We start from the raw sequence: 18,549 nt of genomic DNA on the forward strand, positions 1-18,549 counted from the left end.
AAAAATGACATTTCACTGGACTTTGTCTTCACCAAGGACTGCTTTCTATTATTTGTTACCAAATTCCCCCTCTCCGATCTGATCTCCTACCTTCTTTCAGCACTGTGCATCAGCCGCCCCACTCCCTCAACCTATCACTGCCTGTGACCTCCATTCCATCAGTGTTGATGACTTTTCCATCTGCTCCCAGTCCCCTCTTCCGGTTTTTCCCCCATTAATATGGTTGTGTATTCTCTCCATGCTTTGACCCCTAACTTTTGCCCCCCCTCTCCTATTGCAAGGTCTGCTCTCCCAACCCCTCTGGATCACCCACAACATTTGCTTCCTCTGCTCCTGCTACGCAGAACATCTCTGGAGGATGTCCCAGGACCAGTCTGACTTTATCCACTACGAATTTCTCTTCCTTCCTACCATCTTTCTAGCTAAAACAGATCTACTTTAACTTAATTGAATCCATGCCCACAATCGCTGCTGCCTTTCTGCCACCTTTGATTTATTCCTCAAAACCTCTCCCTCCTCTAATTCTCTCTCTGCACAGGATCTCGTCAATTTCTTCCAAGAGAAAATTAACAAAATGTGTGACCTTCCCTTCCCCTCCCCTCGGCTTGTCTTACCCTTCCCCTCCTACAATGCTCTTCCTCCATCACACACAAGTTTTTGTCTGCTCTCCTCTAAACCATCCACTTCCCCCAGTGACCCCATCCCACCCCCTCACAACAACTCACATCCCCACCTTAACCTCTTGATCTCCCCTGGCTCTTTCCCCTCACAATACAAGCATGTGTAAGTCTCTCCCATCTTTAAGAAGCCACCATTGACCAACCCCATTTGTCTCTCCAATTACTGCCCTATCTTCATTTCATCTCTAAATTCATTGAATACACGGTCTACAATTGCTATCGGTAGTTTTTCTCCTCCAATTCCATCCTAGACCCACTCCAATCCTGCTTCTTGCATTGAAACAGTCCTCATCAAAACCTACAAAAACCTCTTCCTCAAAGCTCAGAGGCAGGACTCCATTCTTATCCTCCTTGACCCCTAATCCACCTTTGATGCTACCAACCATGCAGGTTCTGAAATCTTGTCCTCTGGCTTCCATGACTGCCTCTTCTGGTTTTCTTCCCATCACTCTAATCACTCCTTCAGTATGTCCTGTGAGGACCCTTCTCAACCTTCCTTCAAATTTCTAGGGAGATTCCACAGGGCTCTGATCTTGGGTCCCTGTATCTTCTTCCTCTACACCTTATCCCTGGGTAATCGCATCCACAAACACAAATTTAACTATTCTTTCTACGCTGATGATTCTCAGATCTACTTCTCTACTTCAGACCCGTCTCCTTCTGTCCAAACTAAAATCTCAGCCTTTCTTACAGCTCCTCAAGGATGTCCAGCTATGAGCTCGAACTCTATATGGCTAAAACAGACTATTATTCATCCCCCCACCACACACACACACCTCTTTTCTCAATCACTGCAGACATCACCAGCCTGTTACTCAGGACTGTAACCTGGGTGTAATCTTCGATTCAGACCTCGCTCTATCCTCATTTCCAGGCTACCCCTACGTTTTGCAATTTCTTTCTGCATAATATCTGGGGGATATGGCCTTTTCTATCCATCCAAGCTCTCATCTCACACCTCAATTACTGCAATATCCTTCTCTCTGAAACTGACAAATGCAATCTTTCTCCACTCATCCATGCAGACTGCTGCTGCAAAAATAATCTTTCTAGGCCATCGTTTTGACCATGTTACTCCTTTCCAACCCTCCACTTGCTCCCCTACTAATGCATTAAACACAAGCTACCTGTGGTCACTTTCTTGGCTCTTCACATCCTATCCTCATCCTACACTCATTCACTACTGAAATGTCACTTCCTGCCTCCTATCCCCATGATGCCAACCTACATCACCCACTTTTTTGAAAATTCCGAACAAGTACCTTCCTGTTTTGTTCCAGGTTGCCCCTCATGCTTGGGAGGGGTTCCACATAAACATCCACAAATCCACCTCAGTTTCCCACATCAAATATCTCCTTAAAACTATCTTCTGCTATGATGTCTATAAAATACTGGACAACTAGGCTACTGATGTGCTGAGACTTCTCCATACCATGCTGGCCAATACTATCTCATTGTTTCCTCATACTTTCCTGTTGGTCTGTTGTCTCGTCATATACTGAAAGCTCTTTGGAGCAAAGACCATCTTTTTGTTGTCTATTTGTATAGCACCTAGCTTAATGGGGTCCTGGTCTTTGACCAGGGCTCCTAGGGGCTATAGTAATACAAATAATAAGTATTCTAAAGACACAACACCATTCTATCCTTGACAGTCTAAACAGAGGGTACCTATCATGATGATTTCTGTTATGCAGCTATCCATTTATTGGGAATTGGACACACATTTTGCATAAACCAACCTGCCACCTTAAGGTAAGTGTTACTAAACACCTGGGCTAAATTTGAGCAAGTGACCTAGGAAATTAAAAACTCCATATCCCATTATTAGCCTGTAAGCCATACAGTTTAGAATTAAAAATCTTCTCACTGCTGAGGAGAGACAACTGATACTTACCATCTCTATCTTCATCATGCACATTTAAGTACAAGTATTCCATTCCTCTTCCTTTCTTGTACTCTTCTATTCCTTGAAGTTTGCCTATTAAGCTAGTTTTTCCTGCACCATCTTCCCCTAGAAAAACACAAAAGTTAATACAGATCAAATCTTTGAGTAAATAATGTTACCTACTGACAACTTCTTTTGGGGCAAAGTGAAATATCAGGTAACAATGGCAGCCACTCAGCTAGACGCTCGTGCAACCTGAAAACATGGGTGTTCGATTTATTCCAAACATATGCATCAGCCTCAACATAAATATGAATCATGTCTATTAATATATTTACCACCACTGTAGTTTTTCTACTGTAGTATTTTTAACGTTCCTCTTATTTCCTAGCTTAATTAACATTTTCAGAGTATTGCACAATCACTAATTATTTAAATTAAATTTTGACATTCAATATGGTTTAAGTCCACAAAAGCCTAGGTTTCAATTCAATCCATGAGAATGCACAGTATTATTTTTCCAATATGAACACGATAACAGACAATAAGTATATTATTCAAATATCTTACAAATACTATAAAGTCAACTAAAAAGTGCAGTAGTCTAAATCTTAATGTTTTGTACAATCTTTTTAAAAGCAGTTAAATGAAATGTCTTCAGATGAGGACTGGGAAAGGAAGAAATGAACGTTTTTCTGCAGCAAATTAACTGTCCCAAAAGTAGTTCCCTGGTTGCCACTACCACAGACTTCAAGTCAGCCCTCCATCAGGGTGGTAAGCAATAATTACAAGGGCAGATTAAAAGGTAATGTGTGTGAAGAGGGGTGTCACAGTTTCCTTCTCTTCAAAAAAGGATTTCTAGCCCTTATGGCTGCAGATATCACATCAAAAACAAACTAAGTGATGCCTATCTAAATACAAGTATCAGCGGGGTAGCTGTGTTAGTCTGGATCTGTAAAAGCAGCAAAGAGTCCTGTGGCACCTTACAGACTAACAGAAGTATTCGAGCATGAGCTTTTATGGGTGAATACCCACTTCACTGGATGCATGTAGCAGTGGGTACTCACCCATGAAAGCTCATTCTTCAATAGTCTGTTAGTCTATAAGGTGCCACAGGACTCTTTGCTGCTTTTATCTAAATACACATGCAGTCTGAAACAGCTGTAAAGAAGTGCTAACTATCCCATCCATTTCAGCAAAGGCCCTGTGAACTCTTCAATTTTGTAGCCAAGAGACCATGGCATTTTTTCCAACATGACAGAGAATTTGGCATTTTTGCCACGGAAGTTGTCATTTTGCTGCAGCAAAGGCATGCTAGGACCTGGTCAGAGCCGTAACTAGCTATTTTTGAGCCCAAGGCAAGAATATAAAATTGCCCCCACCCCCCCAAAACACATACCCAGTGCCACCCGCCCTGCGGAAACAAACCCTCCTTCCCCAGCAGCACCCCCCAAAACAGCTGTGGGCCAAAAAGGGGAGGGGCAGAAACGGCACCCATAGGGTGACCAGATCACAGCAGTAAAACAGGACCCGCCCCATCCCTGCTTGGCCCCACCATCACACCCCTCTTCAACCCCTAGCCCCCTGCTGCCTTGCTGCGCCTAGTCAGTCCCCCACCCACCACTTGCCTCCTTTCACCTTCTCTCTCCATTGCCAGAAACCCCCATGCCCACCCCTAGAACCCTTGCTGGCTCACTGCTCTCCTCTTTGCCCATCCGCCACTTGCCCACCTGCTCGCCCCCAACTCGCTGCTCTCCCCCCCCCACTATATTACTGCACACAGCAGTCAATCAATGCAGTTGTCGATAAATCTCTGCATTATGCATTTTTGTATAAGGTAGCACAATTAAGGTAAAAGAAAAATGCCTTTTTGCTAGAAGTAGAATAAGATCTGCCCTCACTTTGTAATCAATTGCCCTGTTGAATGAATGAGGTGTGAATGAGGAAGGTGTGGAAGGCAGGCACCTCCAGACAGCTGCAACCCTTGGAGAGGGGCTGGGAGCCAGACCAAGGATAATCAAACTTGTCAAGTGGCCTGACTAGAGAAGAGCAGACATACTAACAGCCTAGGGGGTTACAAGCAAGCACCTTCCTTTGGGAAAACCCTCTTTGCAGCCCAGAGAAAAGCAGCAAAAAGGACCAACAGAGACAGATCTTGAACCTGGGAGATTTGCCCCCCTCCAGCCACTGACTTGCCACTCACCTCCTCACCCCTCCACCCTCAAGTATAAAACTTCATTCAAAGACCCAGGGGGTCACTATATTAATGCACACAGCAGTTAATCAATGCAGTACCAAAAATTAAAATACTGAAAATGGATCCACCGATTCGCTGCCTCACTCCCACTCCAAGTATCAGGGACAGCAGGTTTGTAGAAATGTTGGTGGTGTCCAGAATGCTCAGAGCTCCCCCACAACACCCCCAAACTCTGCCCCACATCTGCCTAAGGCTCTGCGAGGGAGTTTGGGTTGGGGAAGGAGGTCTGGGATGCAGGCCCTAGATTGGGGCAGGGGATTGGGGTGTAGGACAGTTGAGAGGTTGGGCTCTAGGATGTAGGCTCTGGAATAGAGTTTGGGTGCTTGGTGCAGGCTCCGGGCTGGGGAACAAGGTGGGGTGCAGGCTCTGGGAGGAAGTTTGGGTGCAGGCTCTGGGCTGGGGCACAGGATGCGGGTGCAGACTCTGGAAGGGAGTGCAGAGGGCTGGGTGCAGGCTCCAGACTGGGGCACAGGGTGGGGTGTAGGCTCTGGAAGGGAGTTTAGGTGCTGGGTGCAGGCTCTGGGCTGGGGCACAGGGTGGGAGTGCAGGATGGGTGGAGGGGTGCAGGCTCTGGGAGGGAGTGCGGAGGGCTGGAGGCAGGCTCTGGGACAGAGTTTGGGGGATGGAGGGGGGGTGGACTCTGGGGGAGGGAGGGGACTGCAGTTACATGTGGCTTTCTTCCTCCCCTGCTGCCCCTCACTGTAGCCTCACTGGGGGTGGGGGATGGGCTGCCCCTTGCCCAGTCTGCAGAAGTGGTGGTGAGGGGGGGGGGGGCAGATCACAGGGTCAGAACACTCACCAAAGCCCCAGAAGCTGCTCAGGTGAGTGAGATCCACTGGATGCAGATGATCCTGACTCTCACTGGAAGCCCCCTAGGCATCTCCTCCAGGTGGGTGCTGGGGGAGGGGAGGGCTGAGAAGCACATGTGTGCCCCTCCTCTCCCCCTCCTGATGTGCAGAAACTGCCTCAGCCGGAAGCTGCCTGCTGGCATCCTGTTGCCAAGGCAGCAGCAGCTTTCATTCTGGCAGGGACACTCTGGGGCCTTTCTGCATCCCTCAGCTTTAGGCGCCCGAGGCAAGTGCCTCACTCGCCTCGCCCTTGTTACAGCACTGGACCTGGTACTTGTTCAATCTCCCCACAAAGGAGAGTTACTTGGAATGAGTTCTCCACCTCAAGGTTGCAATCAACCCACATCTCCCATACTGGGAAATGGGAGGTGGCTGTAGTATGGAAGAAGTTGAAAACCACTGTGCTACAGCGTTGCCTCTGTGGTAACAATTGTGAGCTGAATTTACTAGATTGGTGTATTTAGTATAGCATGACAGGGTTCAGTTGGGACTTGCTTAAACTATTTGACTATCATTGCAGGACAAACTTCCTGAAGTCTGTCCTGGGGGCAAAAGCTTAATTCTGGAATGTACGTCTGATGCAGTACACCGCTACCTCGATATGACACCCGATATAACACAAAATTGGATATAGCTTGGTAAAGCAGTGCTCCGGGGGGAGAGAGGGTTGCGCACTGTGGTGGATCAAAGCATGTTCAATATAACACGGTTTCACCTATAACACGGTAAGATTTTTTGGCTCCCAAGGACAGCGTTATATCGAGGTAGAGGTGTACTAGCAAATAATGGAGATAGTATTCAGCGATTGAGGGAGCATATTCATTATCTTGTGTACTGAATGAATCAGTAATCCCAGAAAACAATGTATGTGATCATGAAACTAGATTGCAGCATAACATTTATGATTTTCTGGATTCCCAGCCCAGAGAGTATCTTCCTGCAGGCTAAAGGATACTTTGATGGGAAAGAGCAAGCCAGCAGGCAGGCAGCTCATAAGGTCTGGGGGCATGCACACAGTACAGCTGAAGTGGTCTGAAAATAAAGGAAGAGTAGAAAAATTAAGTCTGATGCATGTGCACAAGATTTTGAAAGGATAATAATTCTGATAAATCCATCCATTTTTTCATGGAGAGCACAAAAGGCATTTCTCCGATCCCAGGACTGTTCCTCTGCCAAATTTCAAGTCATGTTCAAAACCAGAGGTGCAAGAGCTGTTTAAAAACAATCAGAAAAATTAACATTGGAAGCACTACCTACCCTTGCCTCATTATCAACCAGAAAGAGAACAGATATGGAAAAATTAATCCAGAGTGGTTAAAGTTTGGCAAAGTTATAAGCAAATGAAAACAGGGGATTATAATGGAAAGTGTGAGGAAATACTAGCCATAGGCGTGGTTTCACAGGTAATAAAAGGAGAAACTTATTCCCTCCCTCAATCCTGAAGTCCAACAGTTTGTGCTTTCATCAAAATGAACTAATCCAGCCATGATTTTCATGTTTGGTTCAACAGAAAAAAACGTAAGGAAAGTTTCTGTGGATGAAAAGAGGTAGCTACTGTATTCACCATGAGTGAAGTTTCCAAGTTCTGAAGTAGATGACACAGATGTGCTGGATACGCTTGGAAGGTCTCAAACTCCTCCTCTCAGAATATACAACAGAAAAATCTTACTTTCCCCTTATTAGGATGAGAAAATATTTTTATTTGACTGATTCCTGCTTTATCGAATGTCTTCAGAATCTGATTTGTACTCACACTGAGATATCCTCTTATCTATTTTTCCCTTTTAATACAAACTGAACCTCACTACTTTCAGCCTGTGAACATTAGCCCTTTTATTAATGTGTAAATTTTATTATCTTGTCAATTAATATGTTTACATTGTCACTGCCCTATCTCACTACCTGTGGATTTTCTTTTATACATTCTAAGCTATGTAATGTTTAATATACTATGCACTAGAACAGGGGTGGCCAACCTGAGCCTGAGGAGGAGCCAGAATTTACCAGTATACACTGCCAAAGACCCACAGTAATATGTCAGCAGCTTCCCGCATAAGCTCCACACTGCCTCCGCCCCCTGCTTCCAGCGCCTCCCAATCAGCAGTTTCGTGGCATGCAGGAGGCTCGGGGGGAGGGGGGGGAAGAGCAATGACATGGCAGGCTCAGGGAAGTGGGCGGGAAGGGATGGAGTGGGGACAGGGCCTGGGGCAGAGCCAGGGGTTGAGTAGTGAGGGCCCCCCCCCGGCACACTGGAAAGTTGGCACCTGTAGCTCCAGCCCCAGAGTTGGTGCCTATACAAGGAGCCGCATATTAACTTCAGAAGAGCTGCATGTGGCTCCGGAGTTACAGGTTGGCCACCACTGCACTAGAAGGTGTAGCATATTTTGGTTACCCGTACATTTAACTGAAATTTGGAAAGATTTTACATAAAAGTTAGTATCTAGAAAATGATTACGTATTTCACACACAAGTCAGTCACTTACATGCCCTGAAACAGCAAAGACAGCTTTTGGAGCTATGGTTGGTGTTTCACATCCTGCTAGTACACGGGTGGGCAAACTTTTTGGCCTGAGAAACACATCTGGGAATGGAAATTGTATGGCGGGCTATGAATGCTCATGAAATTGGAGCTGGGATCCAGAAGGGGGTGACGGCTCTGGCTGGGGGTGCAGGCTCTGGAGTGGGGCCAGAAATGAGGAATTCACGGTGCAGGAGGGGGCTCTGGGCTGGGGTATGGGGAGTGGGGTATGGGGAGTGTGTGTGAGGGCTCTGGCTGGAGGTGCAGGCTCTGGGGTGTGACTGGGGATGAGGGATTTGGGGTTCAGGAGGGCACTCCAGGCTGTGACCGAGGGGTCTGGAGGGCAGAAGGGGGATCACGGCTGGGGCAGGGGCACGGGAGGGGGTCAAGGGTACAGGCTCTGGGCAGCGCTTATCTCAGGCAGCTACTAGAAACAGCATCATGTCCCTTCTCTGGCTCCTATGTGGAGGTGTGGCCAGGTGGCTCTCTGCACTGCCCCATCCGCAGGTGCCGCTCCTGTACCTCCCACTGTCCACACTTCTCAGCCAATGGGAGCTGCGAGGATGGAGCCTGGGCAGTGCATGGAGCCCGCTGGTTACCCCTAAACGTAGAAGCCGGAGCGGGGACATGCCGCTGCTCCCGGAAGTTGCACTGAGCAGCTACCAACCCCGCTGCCCAGCTGGAGTGCAGGAGTGAGGCAAGCCCCAGAGCCCGCTGTGACCCTCTGTACCTCGGAGGAACACCCAGCATCCCCATGTTCATCCTTGTAAAATGATTGCGCGGCATCCAATGCAAAATTTGTCACGTTGGGTGTCTTCAGATGGCTCATGATGCACTGAGCATGATTATTATATTGATGTTATAGTAACTGTTACAGGTTATAATTTCATGTATGTAGTTAGGATACATTTTCAGCCTCATCATGGCTTAAAATTAGCCCAGGAAAAAACTCTCCAAGAACAGAGAGGCAGTTAACACCTCAGCAGGGCAGGTACTGGACAAACCCAGCCCAGCCTCACAAGACCAAAGGACGCTGGCCTAGGCAGCAACAAAGAATCTGTTAGACTCTGCAGGGAGTCACCCCCCTGCCTTTGGTCAGTTTGAAACTGTGATGAGGTAATGCTCACCTGACACTGAAGGGAATGCGTGGTGCAAAGCCAAGAGGGAAGAAAGGACATGATAAAAGGGAGAGACATTTGCCATGCTCTCTCGATCTTTCCTCCACCAACATCTACAGGCACCACACCAAGCAACTGAAGCGCTGATCAAAGGGGAGAGCCTAGCTGAAGGGCAACCAGCCAGCAGTGAGAAGCATCCATGTTTGTAAGAGCACTGAAAGTGTTAAATTCAGCTTAGAATGTGTTCTGCTTTTATTTAATTAGACAAAATCTGACTTGTTATGCTTTGACTTATAATCACTTAAACTCTATCTTTATAGTTAATACATTTGGTTTTTTATTCTACCTGAAGCAGTGCTTGGTTTGCAGTATGTTAGAGGCTCCCCTTGGGATAACAAGCCTGATACATATCAATTTCTTTGTTAAACTGACAAACTCAAATAAGCTTGCAGCAGCATCCAGTTATGCCCACTGAACGCTGCAAGACGGAGGTTCCTAGAGTTGTGTCTGGGACTGGAGATATTGGCTAGTGTCATTCAGTTGCAGAATCTAAGGAGCAGCTTACATGCCAGAAGCTTGTGTGAACAGCTCAGGAGTGGGGGTTCTCACAGCAGAGTAGGGTAAGGCTGGCTCCCAGAGTCAAGGATTGGAGGACCTAGTAGATCCAGATAATACCAGATAGGAATGTCACACCTGCTCCCCAGCCGGAGCTCGAGAGCCAGATTAAAGTTGGCTGTCAGGCCAGATGTGGACTGTGGGCCGTAGTTTGCCTACCCCCTACTAGAATGAGGTTTATGTTTAACAGGCAACATGTTGTCTACTCACAAAAACAAAAGAACACTATTTCAAACAAAGCACTGTGGATATCAGTATGATAGCATGGAACACTATTCAAGTAAGACAATTTAATGGGGTCACATGTGTTTCTTTTATACTTATTTTATAAAGCCAGGGGAAACTTGGTCCCCTGAAAGACCTAGAACACAGCTTTAAAACAGGTTACTGTTGTGACACCTTCCTTCCTATCCACTTCCAGCCAAAATATAAAATTATTTTAGTGTTTCCTAACACTATGCCCAAGATTTAAGTGTTTGGGCACATCTACAATGAAAATCAATTAGAATAATGCTCCAAAAGGCGATGTTCTCTTCGTTTCCTCACATTAGCTATGCATTCCAAAGAAGCCTGGAGGTCCAATGAGCCTTGCAGCATGATCCTACAAATACAATTGGTTTAAATACTGCCAGTGATTATTCTCAATAAATTAGTTTCCCCATCTCAGGGATATTATAAGAATCAGTATTATTGAAGTGCCACTTGAAGTTCCATAGTTAACGTTATATTGACTTTTGCACATAAAGCAGGCATTAGCCACTTTTTTACACCATCTTCTATACGTACGTCCTCCTCAAAATTACAAGCACTTACTCGAGAACACAAAACGAATTCTGAGAGACTTTACAAATAACCATTAACTGGTCTATACGTTAAAATGAAAAATGAGTCCTAAAAATAAATAGAGAACGTGCACCCCGGACCAGACTTCCTTTGCCCCAAACTGTCTTAATGTAATAACAGACTCTTCAGGCTTCCCACATATAGCTAACATTCACAAACTTTTGTGCATTGACTGCATCTGAAGATTTTTTTTTTTTTAAAGGATAGCCATTTTGCCATTATGCTTCATAATGAAAAGTTCTCATTTACCAGGGATTGATAAATGTTCTTTTACACAGGATTTCATGGCTACATTTATACCACCACAGAATAGTGAGACAGTGCATTTTAGTCACTTATCTTAGGACACGTCTAAACTTACTAGGGATTGAGGCTGCTGCAATCAATGCACCAGGGATCGATTTAGCAGGTCTTCACTAGACCCACTAAATCGACTTCAGATCACTCTCCTGTTGACTCCAGTACTCTACCAGAATGAGAAGTGTACAGTAAGTTGATGGGAGAGCATCTCCCATTGACGCAGTGCGGTGTAGACACTGCAGTAAGTTGACCAAAGCTATGTAGCTGGAGTTGAGTAACTTAGGTCAACTTATCTCTGCAGTGTAGATAAGGCCTTAGCTACAAAGAATTCAAATTTACTCCAAATTACATTCCCCAGTGAGTCTAGTCATGTGAAGTTTATAATTCTGAAGTTTGGTTTTGGGTTTAGTTTTGTGCCAAAAGAGATTTAAGAATTTTTCCATTTTATTAAAGTCCTGCTTATCTAATTAACATTTCAAGATGAAAAACTAAGACCAAAAGGAAAAATTGAGAAATTTTAGACAAGTAAGAACAGGGAATTACAACTAAATTACAACTAAAGTGAAGTTACATCTTTCAGTTTTGCTAGTGCAAAAGCCAAAATATAGCTGATATTCCACTGCTTCTAAATTTAGCAAAAAGCAGAGCCATTTCTCCAAAAATGCAGATAAATCAGATTTCACAACTTCAAGAAGTCTGATCCCACCCCCCGGTGAGGATCTCTATTTTGTTGTATAGCAGCTAGTTCCAATTAAAATTTTTGTCTGCCACAGAAAGAATTGAAGCTTCCCTCACTATTTGGGAATGAGTACCCATGGCTACATTCTTTGTTGCAAATTTTCAGCTGGGCTTCCTAAATTTGTCACTCATGAACAAAAGGCAAGACTTTCTATTACAAGCTGCCATGCAAGCAAATATGCTGCTGAAGTTGCTATAATTTTGCCAAGATTTGAATGATTCATTTTGTCATGTTGCCTTCTGTGAGAAGGTAGCTTCACTTGTCTGTCAGAAAAGGTGGTGGCACAGGAGGCTTCATGATAATTATTTTGAAGAAGTCATTTAGTTTTACTAGTTTTAGGGACAATCAGCTACTGTTTCTGTATGCTATTTTTTGTCTGCTTTAATGTCATACTAGTAGTGAAGGCTATTAGATGTTGTCTACATTAGGAAAATTCATAAACATTTTTCTTTACCACTGCAGCTCCAACTGTACTAGCAACAGAATGACCTGTAGTTTAGATATTTACTATGTCATGAAAACATTCTCTGAACCCTTGAGCAGCCTACAATACTAGCATTTATACATCTCTACCACCAGTAAAGCGATACTTTTGATGGAAGTTGCTAAAGTTCAGTCATTTTTCTCTTGCACAGACAAGATTTCAGAATGTCCTTTCGACAGACAACATCTTATTTTATACCATAAAGGGGATAAGCAAGCACTGTACAAAAGCCATACCCTATTCCTGAAACCTTAATGTCACCTCTATAATGTTAAGCTTCAGCATGAACTGGTGTTTTATTTTTACTGGAGCACTTCAATAATTTTGTCTCGAATTAGAGTAGACATAGAAAAGTCAATGGTAACTGGCAGAGCACAAGAACAGTTTTGGGGGGAGTAATCTTCTTCTTAAAAGAAGATTATCTACATCAATAATTGTGTCTATCAAAGTTTTAAAATATTTTTCATTTTTTCACTTGCAAATGCTTCCACCTTATCCATGGAGACTTTTAGTAAACATCCACCCATTTTTCAAATTGCATTATTTGGAGGGTGAATCATTAGCAAGAAATAACTTGTGTAACAATTATATTTGCTACAGGGCCTCATATGAAGTCAACTCCCAGTTAACTCATCTTGTTTAGCTGTGTCTGTTCATCTTCTTAAAGAAAACAGAACGCTTTATCTACAAACCAAAAAATGTACATTTATACTATATTCTTTAAATGTGTGACCACTTAAATTTGAGTACTTGTATACTTTTGTACTTTGGTGGAGATTAAGTGGTAAATATAATATGCTTGGGAAGTCAAGTGAATATCAAATGCTTTAAGGTAACTTGCACTAGTAAGTGACCAGAACACTGACAGTGTAACCAATGGTATAAATACCCAAACCAACCAACCCTTATCAGATTGTGACCAGGTAGGTATTACAGCCTTTTGAAGACACCCTCTGTCAATAATCTCTTCTCAGTATTTGATTTAGAATGCTCAACCAAAAATTACACATCTCACTAAATCAAATGAACCTCAGACAGGAGAAAATTCAGAATAAAGAGAATCTATATGAAGTTCACAGTTACAACGAGGTAGCGTTGCAACATATGTAAGTATCTCTCCTAGCGTGACAGAGCTCCTATAAAATTGCCTCTGATCAACCTATATCATCCTGCTTTAAACAGGTAGAGCAAATCAAAGAAGTAGAAGTGGATCCCGTATCAGCACTTTCACATCAAGAAAGCAGGGGGTTTTGTTTTGGAGAAGGATGAGGAGGGAGGAGAGACCAACTGCAATCTTAAACAAGATTAGATGATTGGGCACGATGACCAGTCTAATGATGAGCCTTTTCTCAAAAAATCTCTAAGCATGGCAAGCTGTTTTCCCACTTTCCATTAGGTAGCAGACCCTACATATGTTTACAAAGAATTCTGTGACATACCAATCAATCAGTTGGAGCACAAAAATGAATGTTGGTGCTCAGTAGGATCCAGGAGTGCTGAGTGTGAAACACAAGCTGCCAGCTCTTTGTGGAAGGTGAGAAACGGTTAATTATCAGCTGCCCAAAACTTTCTAATTGCCTGCAGCAGCCTTTTTTCGACTATAACGTCAGAACTGATGCACAGCATGCAGATATCTGTAGGAGTTACAAAAGTAAACAGTGATGCATTTGATTCAAGTTCTGTATTAAAAAAAAAAAAAAAAACTCTCTCACACTTATGCCCTTTCCTAAAACGACTTCAAAACAGTCCAAGAGGGCAGAGTTTATAATGACAGTCTCATATAGAGGGCACTGTGCTGGTATTTTGGGTCCCAAGACAAAAATGAAACAGACTACAACTTTGAACTGAAACTGATTAAGAATTTCATAAATATATGACCATACTTTGATAATAAAAAGAAGCAGTATCTAACTTTAGCATAGGAAGAGGTCCTCTGGACTGAAGTAACTGTGATACTTTGAGATCCTGGGATTCAAGGCTCAACAGAAGTCATAAGTGCTTTACAAAGATGTACTAAATATCAAAGATTCTGACAGGAACCCTCATTTTATAGACAGAGAAATAAGAACAGAGAAGTCACATGCATCTGTAAGTCAGAAACAGAACTCAGATCTCCTGTTCTCTATACAAGTTCACAGGTAAGAAATGGTCTTATTCATACAGATAGCATCTTCAGCAGTTTAAAGTGTATCTCTGTGACTTAACAAGCAGTAAAAACCCTAGATGAGAGGGAAAGTGCAGTGGAACAGACGTAAAGATTAACAGCAGCCTGAAGAACCAAACCACAAAAGGCAGAATCAGAAGCAACTATCCTCTTGCAGTTTTTATTTTTTGCTGAATTACTGTTCCTAATTAGATAGTCTGACCATATGAAAGCATCAGTAAAAATAGCTGATGGGACTAAAATGATAATTGGATGGTTGGAAGAACAAAACCTATTCACGAGACTGATTTTAGAACATCTTTGCTATCCTGGAAGTCTGTTTAAAAGAGGAGGGAAATCATGCATTCCCCCTTACATAAAGAGGGGATGTTGGGCAGGTGCGTGACACTTGTCTGAAAGAAATAAGAGCTTATATGAAAAGTAGCTGGTAAAACTTAATCCTGGTGATGCAAGTAAGGCAAAGCATTTTGATTAATTATCAGAAACTACAATTGCACCTCTGTTAAGAGCATCTGCCTTCCGGACTGTGAAAGCAGTGTATACTTTCAGTCTTATTTCACTCAGGCCTACACCTAGACACAAACAGAAGCAGCAGTCCAAAATGCATTTTTCTAACTTTGTTTAGGAAGATTACATTTCACTCCTTCAATTTACTGTGATCCATGTCTGTGTAACATCTAGACTAGATTACAGCAACATGTTCAATTATATTTGGTAGAGAGCGCCATGGGAAGCCCCACCTTACACATACTGAAGCCTGTCTCCTAACTGTGACAGGCTGGTCAGTTCACATGTGTGCTCTGCACTGACTCCCACAATCAATTCTAGTACTGAGGTAATAGTTTCATCTTCAAAGGTCAAGGAGATCCCATTCCTTCCCAGCCCCAGCTTGGGGGCTGACACGGCAGGGGAGAGAGGGCATATCCATCACATTAGAAAGGTAAGACTACTGATATTAAAATGAGTTGTGTGCTTTCATTTGTAGAACAAAAAAAGTTAGTTTTTTTTATATGGCACTTTTATCCAAAGTGCTTTACAATAGTTAGCTAACAGTACAAACATTTGGAAAGATCATTAAGTGGTCCGCCGAGACCCTCAACAATTTTCAAGTGGTCCGCAAAAAAAAAAAAAGTTTGAGAACCACTGCTCTGAGGCTAGAAGAGGAAGAGAATAAAGGAAAGGGGGGAAGAGTAATACTGACAGCCAGGACCACACCTGGAAAGAAATTTCCCCAGTCCAGCCCGAATAAGTCAACCCACTTAAACTTTCAAAAGATGCTTACCATAAAAACAATGCTGATAACTACTCATTTCAGTTATCTCATACATGAAAATGTGAGACAAAAACACAATCTAGCTAGGAACAGGAGGCAGTTAAAAGGAGTACCAATCCCACTTCACAATATAAAATAAATAAAGAAGTTTAAAAATTAATGAGACCTACACCAGTTCCACTAGAACATAACCTCAACCTTACATGGCACTTTCATCCATATTGGCCATCTTAAGTCCCCAAATTAAATTTACACTGGGAAGGAGAAAAAGGACACTGATTTTTTTTTAATAAACTAATCTCAATCATTCTCTCAAGGGGCATTAACCAATAGATAAGCATGACAAACTCTCCACACAAAGATTCACTGGAGACCACAAGAGCTGCCTCTTCCAGGATCTTGAGACATGGTTTCCTAACACAGCTCTGCAAACTGATTTGTCTTAGTATGTTGTAAGGGAAGATAGTCAAGAAATTCATCAATGCATCCCCTAAGGCTTAAGTTGTCTGTTCTTGGCTCTGTTTACTAGCTTTTCTGTCAAGAAGTGCAATCTGTCCCTTCCCACACATAAGTTTTCTGTATTTTTCATGATTGCATGTTATTTACTTTTACAGCTTCTAGTTCTCCCCCTCTTCCCCCCGCAAATAACTGCGATTGCCCTCAGGCCACAGTAAGTGCCAAGTACAGCCAGAAGCAGGTCAGGGTTTGGACACTTTCACTGGGAGAGATGCCACTGCTGCTGCACAACATCATGATGATACATCTGCTGACAAGCCCTGTACATGGTGGCCAGGACCCAGCCAGGACTCCTAAACAGCCTCTACCCCGACCACCCAGCTAACAAAAAGCTGCAGCGCGGAAGTTGCAGGGGCTCTGGACGCAGATTTTGTGTGTTATGGACAGGGGCCGGCCATGATCTCCAGCCATGCTTACAGCCTGGAACGACGGAGATGCTGAGGGAGCCTCCCAGGGACACGGTGGACCCGCCCTCGCCAGAGAGAAGACAGATGGCAAGCGCCACCCTCCTCCAAAGCCGCCCCCTCAGGGGGGCAACCCCAGCTCCCAACGGGGGGAGGCGCTACGAGACGTGGGGCACGACTCGCCCCGCCCAACAAACAGCAGCGGCAGCTCCTCCGTGGGGCACTAATCCAGCCCCTGGCAACCTGTACACTCTGCCCCACCTCCGCACTACTGGGGCGCCGCCCGGCGCCAGACCCCTCCCCGACTTACCTAGCAGCAGGACGTTTTTCCCCGAAGGCAGTTTAGACCTGGAGCGTGTGGACACCTCGCTGAGGATACAGGACCTGAGAGGAGACAGAGCCCGGTCAGGAAGGGGCCACGCCAGACCCCAACACACACACGGGGATGGGCGGGGGCGCGCACAGGGGGATGGGGGGACGAGGGCGCCGCCGCCAAGAGCAGCCCCCCCCCGCGTCACTTGGCCTCACAGGGGGCCCCGCGAAGGGAGCCGTGTCTCCCCCCCCCCCCCCGGGCGGAGGCTCTCGCGGGGCGGGGGCCCGGCGGTTACCAGAGGTTCTGCCCATCGTCCTCCTCGCCCCCCGCCCGCAGCTCCGCGTTGTTGCCGGCGGCCGGGCCGCCCCCCGCGCCGAGCCCCGGCGAGGAGGAAGAGGAACCGAAGGAGCCGGCTTGCCCCGCCGCCATCTTCCCTGCGCTCCCTCCAGTCCGCCTCAATGAGAGAGAACAGAGAGCGGGCGGCGGCGCGGCCGGCTGGCAGGTACCCGGATGTTGGGAGCTCAGAAGGGGCGGGGCCAAAAGGGGGCGGGGCCGGTACCCGTGTTGAGGGCGCAGTGGGCGGCCCGGCGCCTAGTCCCGCCCGGCGTAGAACCCGCAGTAGCGCCCCCACGTGCCTCCTGGATTATCCACGGGATGGGGAGGATTTTTTTGCGGGCCCCAGAAAGGTGGGTGGCTCAGCCAGCATCCCACACACGGCACGTAGGCTGACCAGATCGCAAGTGTGAAAAATCAGGAATGAGCCAGGAGGTAATAGGCGCATATGTAAGACAAAGCCCCAACTATCAGGATTATCCCTATAAAATGGAGACATATGGGCACCCTAACCACACATAGGGATGTTACCCACTCTCGCTGGGGGGAAGGGGAGGCAATTTCCTTTCTGTCACCACAATTCCCCAGAGTGAGCTGTTCTCAGGCCACACTTCTTATTAAGCAGATAGTCATGGGAGAGGCTAACGAAGAAGGCAAGATCTAGAAAAAAATCCCCCCCTCTTTAAATCATAGTCTCTTGTCCCATCCTGTTGATTCAGAATGATTGTCATTATTTACTATGTACAATGTGCTACACATTCTCCAAATGTAACACACTGCCTGTCCTGAAGAAAACACACTTACTTCTAAGATGACAAAGTCTGGGAAAGACATAGAACATACAATTTTTAAAATGCATGGATAATGTGTTAATGTTCAATACACCTCACCCCCACCATAATGTATATATTCATACATGCCAACCTGGTATAACTGTCGCTCGGGGATGTGGATTTTCACACCCCTAGGCGACATAGTTACACCAAAGTAGGTAGTGTAGCGTTGCCCAGAGAGAAGCAGCAGTCGGGGAATAGGCAGAAAGAAGCAGCCAAGGAAACAGCAAGAAAAGCACTTGCAGTGCGACCTTAGGAAAAAGTGCTAGGAGAGAGCTTTTGGGGCAGTGCACTGGCTGGAAAGAGGCTCGGAACGGTGAGCTAAGAAGCTCTCCCATTTTTTGATTCCTACTGTCTACAAGATATAAAGGACTTTGTGTACATCCTTTGTAAATGAACAGGATTTCATCAAATAAATACCTTATT

General features: G+C 45.1%; 1 protein-coding gene across 2 annotated transcripts in view; it reads right to left on the bottom strand.

Moving 5' to 3' along the window:
- Window positions 1–17,457, bottom strand: part of DYNC1LI1 (dynein cytoplasmic 1 light intermediate chain 1) — a 49,361-nt gene extending 31,904 nt beyond the window's left edge. Inside the window, exons 1-4 of one of the 2 annotated variants that reach the window (XM_050938465.1) lie at window positions 17,253–17,273; window positions 16,955–17,028; window positions 5,622–6,702; window positions 2,575–2,691 (exon numbers count right to left, since the gene is read on the bottom strand). In XM_050938465.1, the coding sequence (XP_050794422.1) occupies window positions 2,575–2,617 (43 nt within the window). In that variant the 5' untranslated portion in view covers window positions 2,618–2,691; window positions 5,622–6,702; window positions 16,955–17,028; window positions 17,253–17,273. Of the gene's footprint in view, window positions 1–2,574; window positions 2,692–5,621; window positions 6,703–16,954; window positions 17,029–17,252 lie in introns of both variants that reach the window. The other variant, XM_050938464.1, reaches the window with a different exon arrangement.
- Between the last annotated feature and the right edge of the window lie 1,092 nt (window positions 17,458–18,549).

The sequence above is a fragment of the Gopherus flavomarginatus genome, chromosome 2, assembly GCF_025201925.1.
Source record: "Gopherus flavomarginatus isolate rGopFla2 chromosome 2, rGopFla2.mat.asm, whole genome shotgun sequence".
NCBI classification, from domain to species: Eukaryota; Metazoa; Chordata; order Testudines; family Testudinidae; genus Gopherus; species Gopherus flavomarginatus.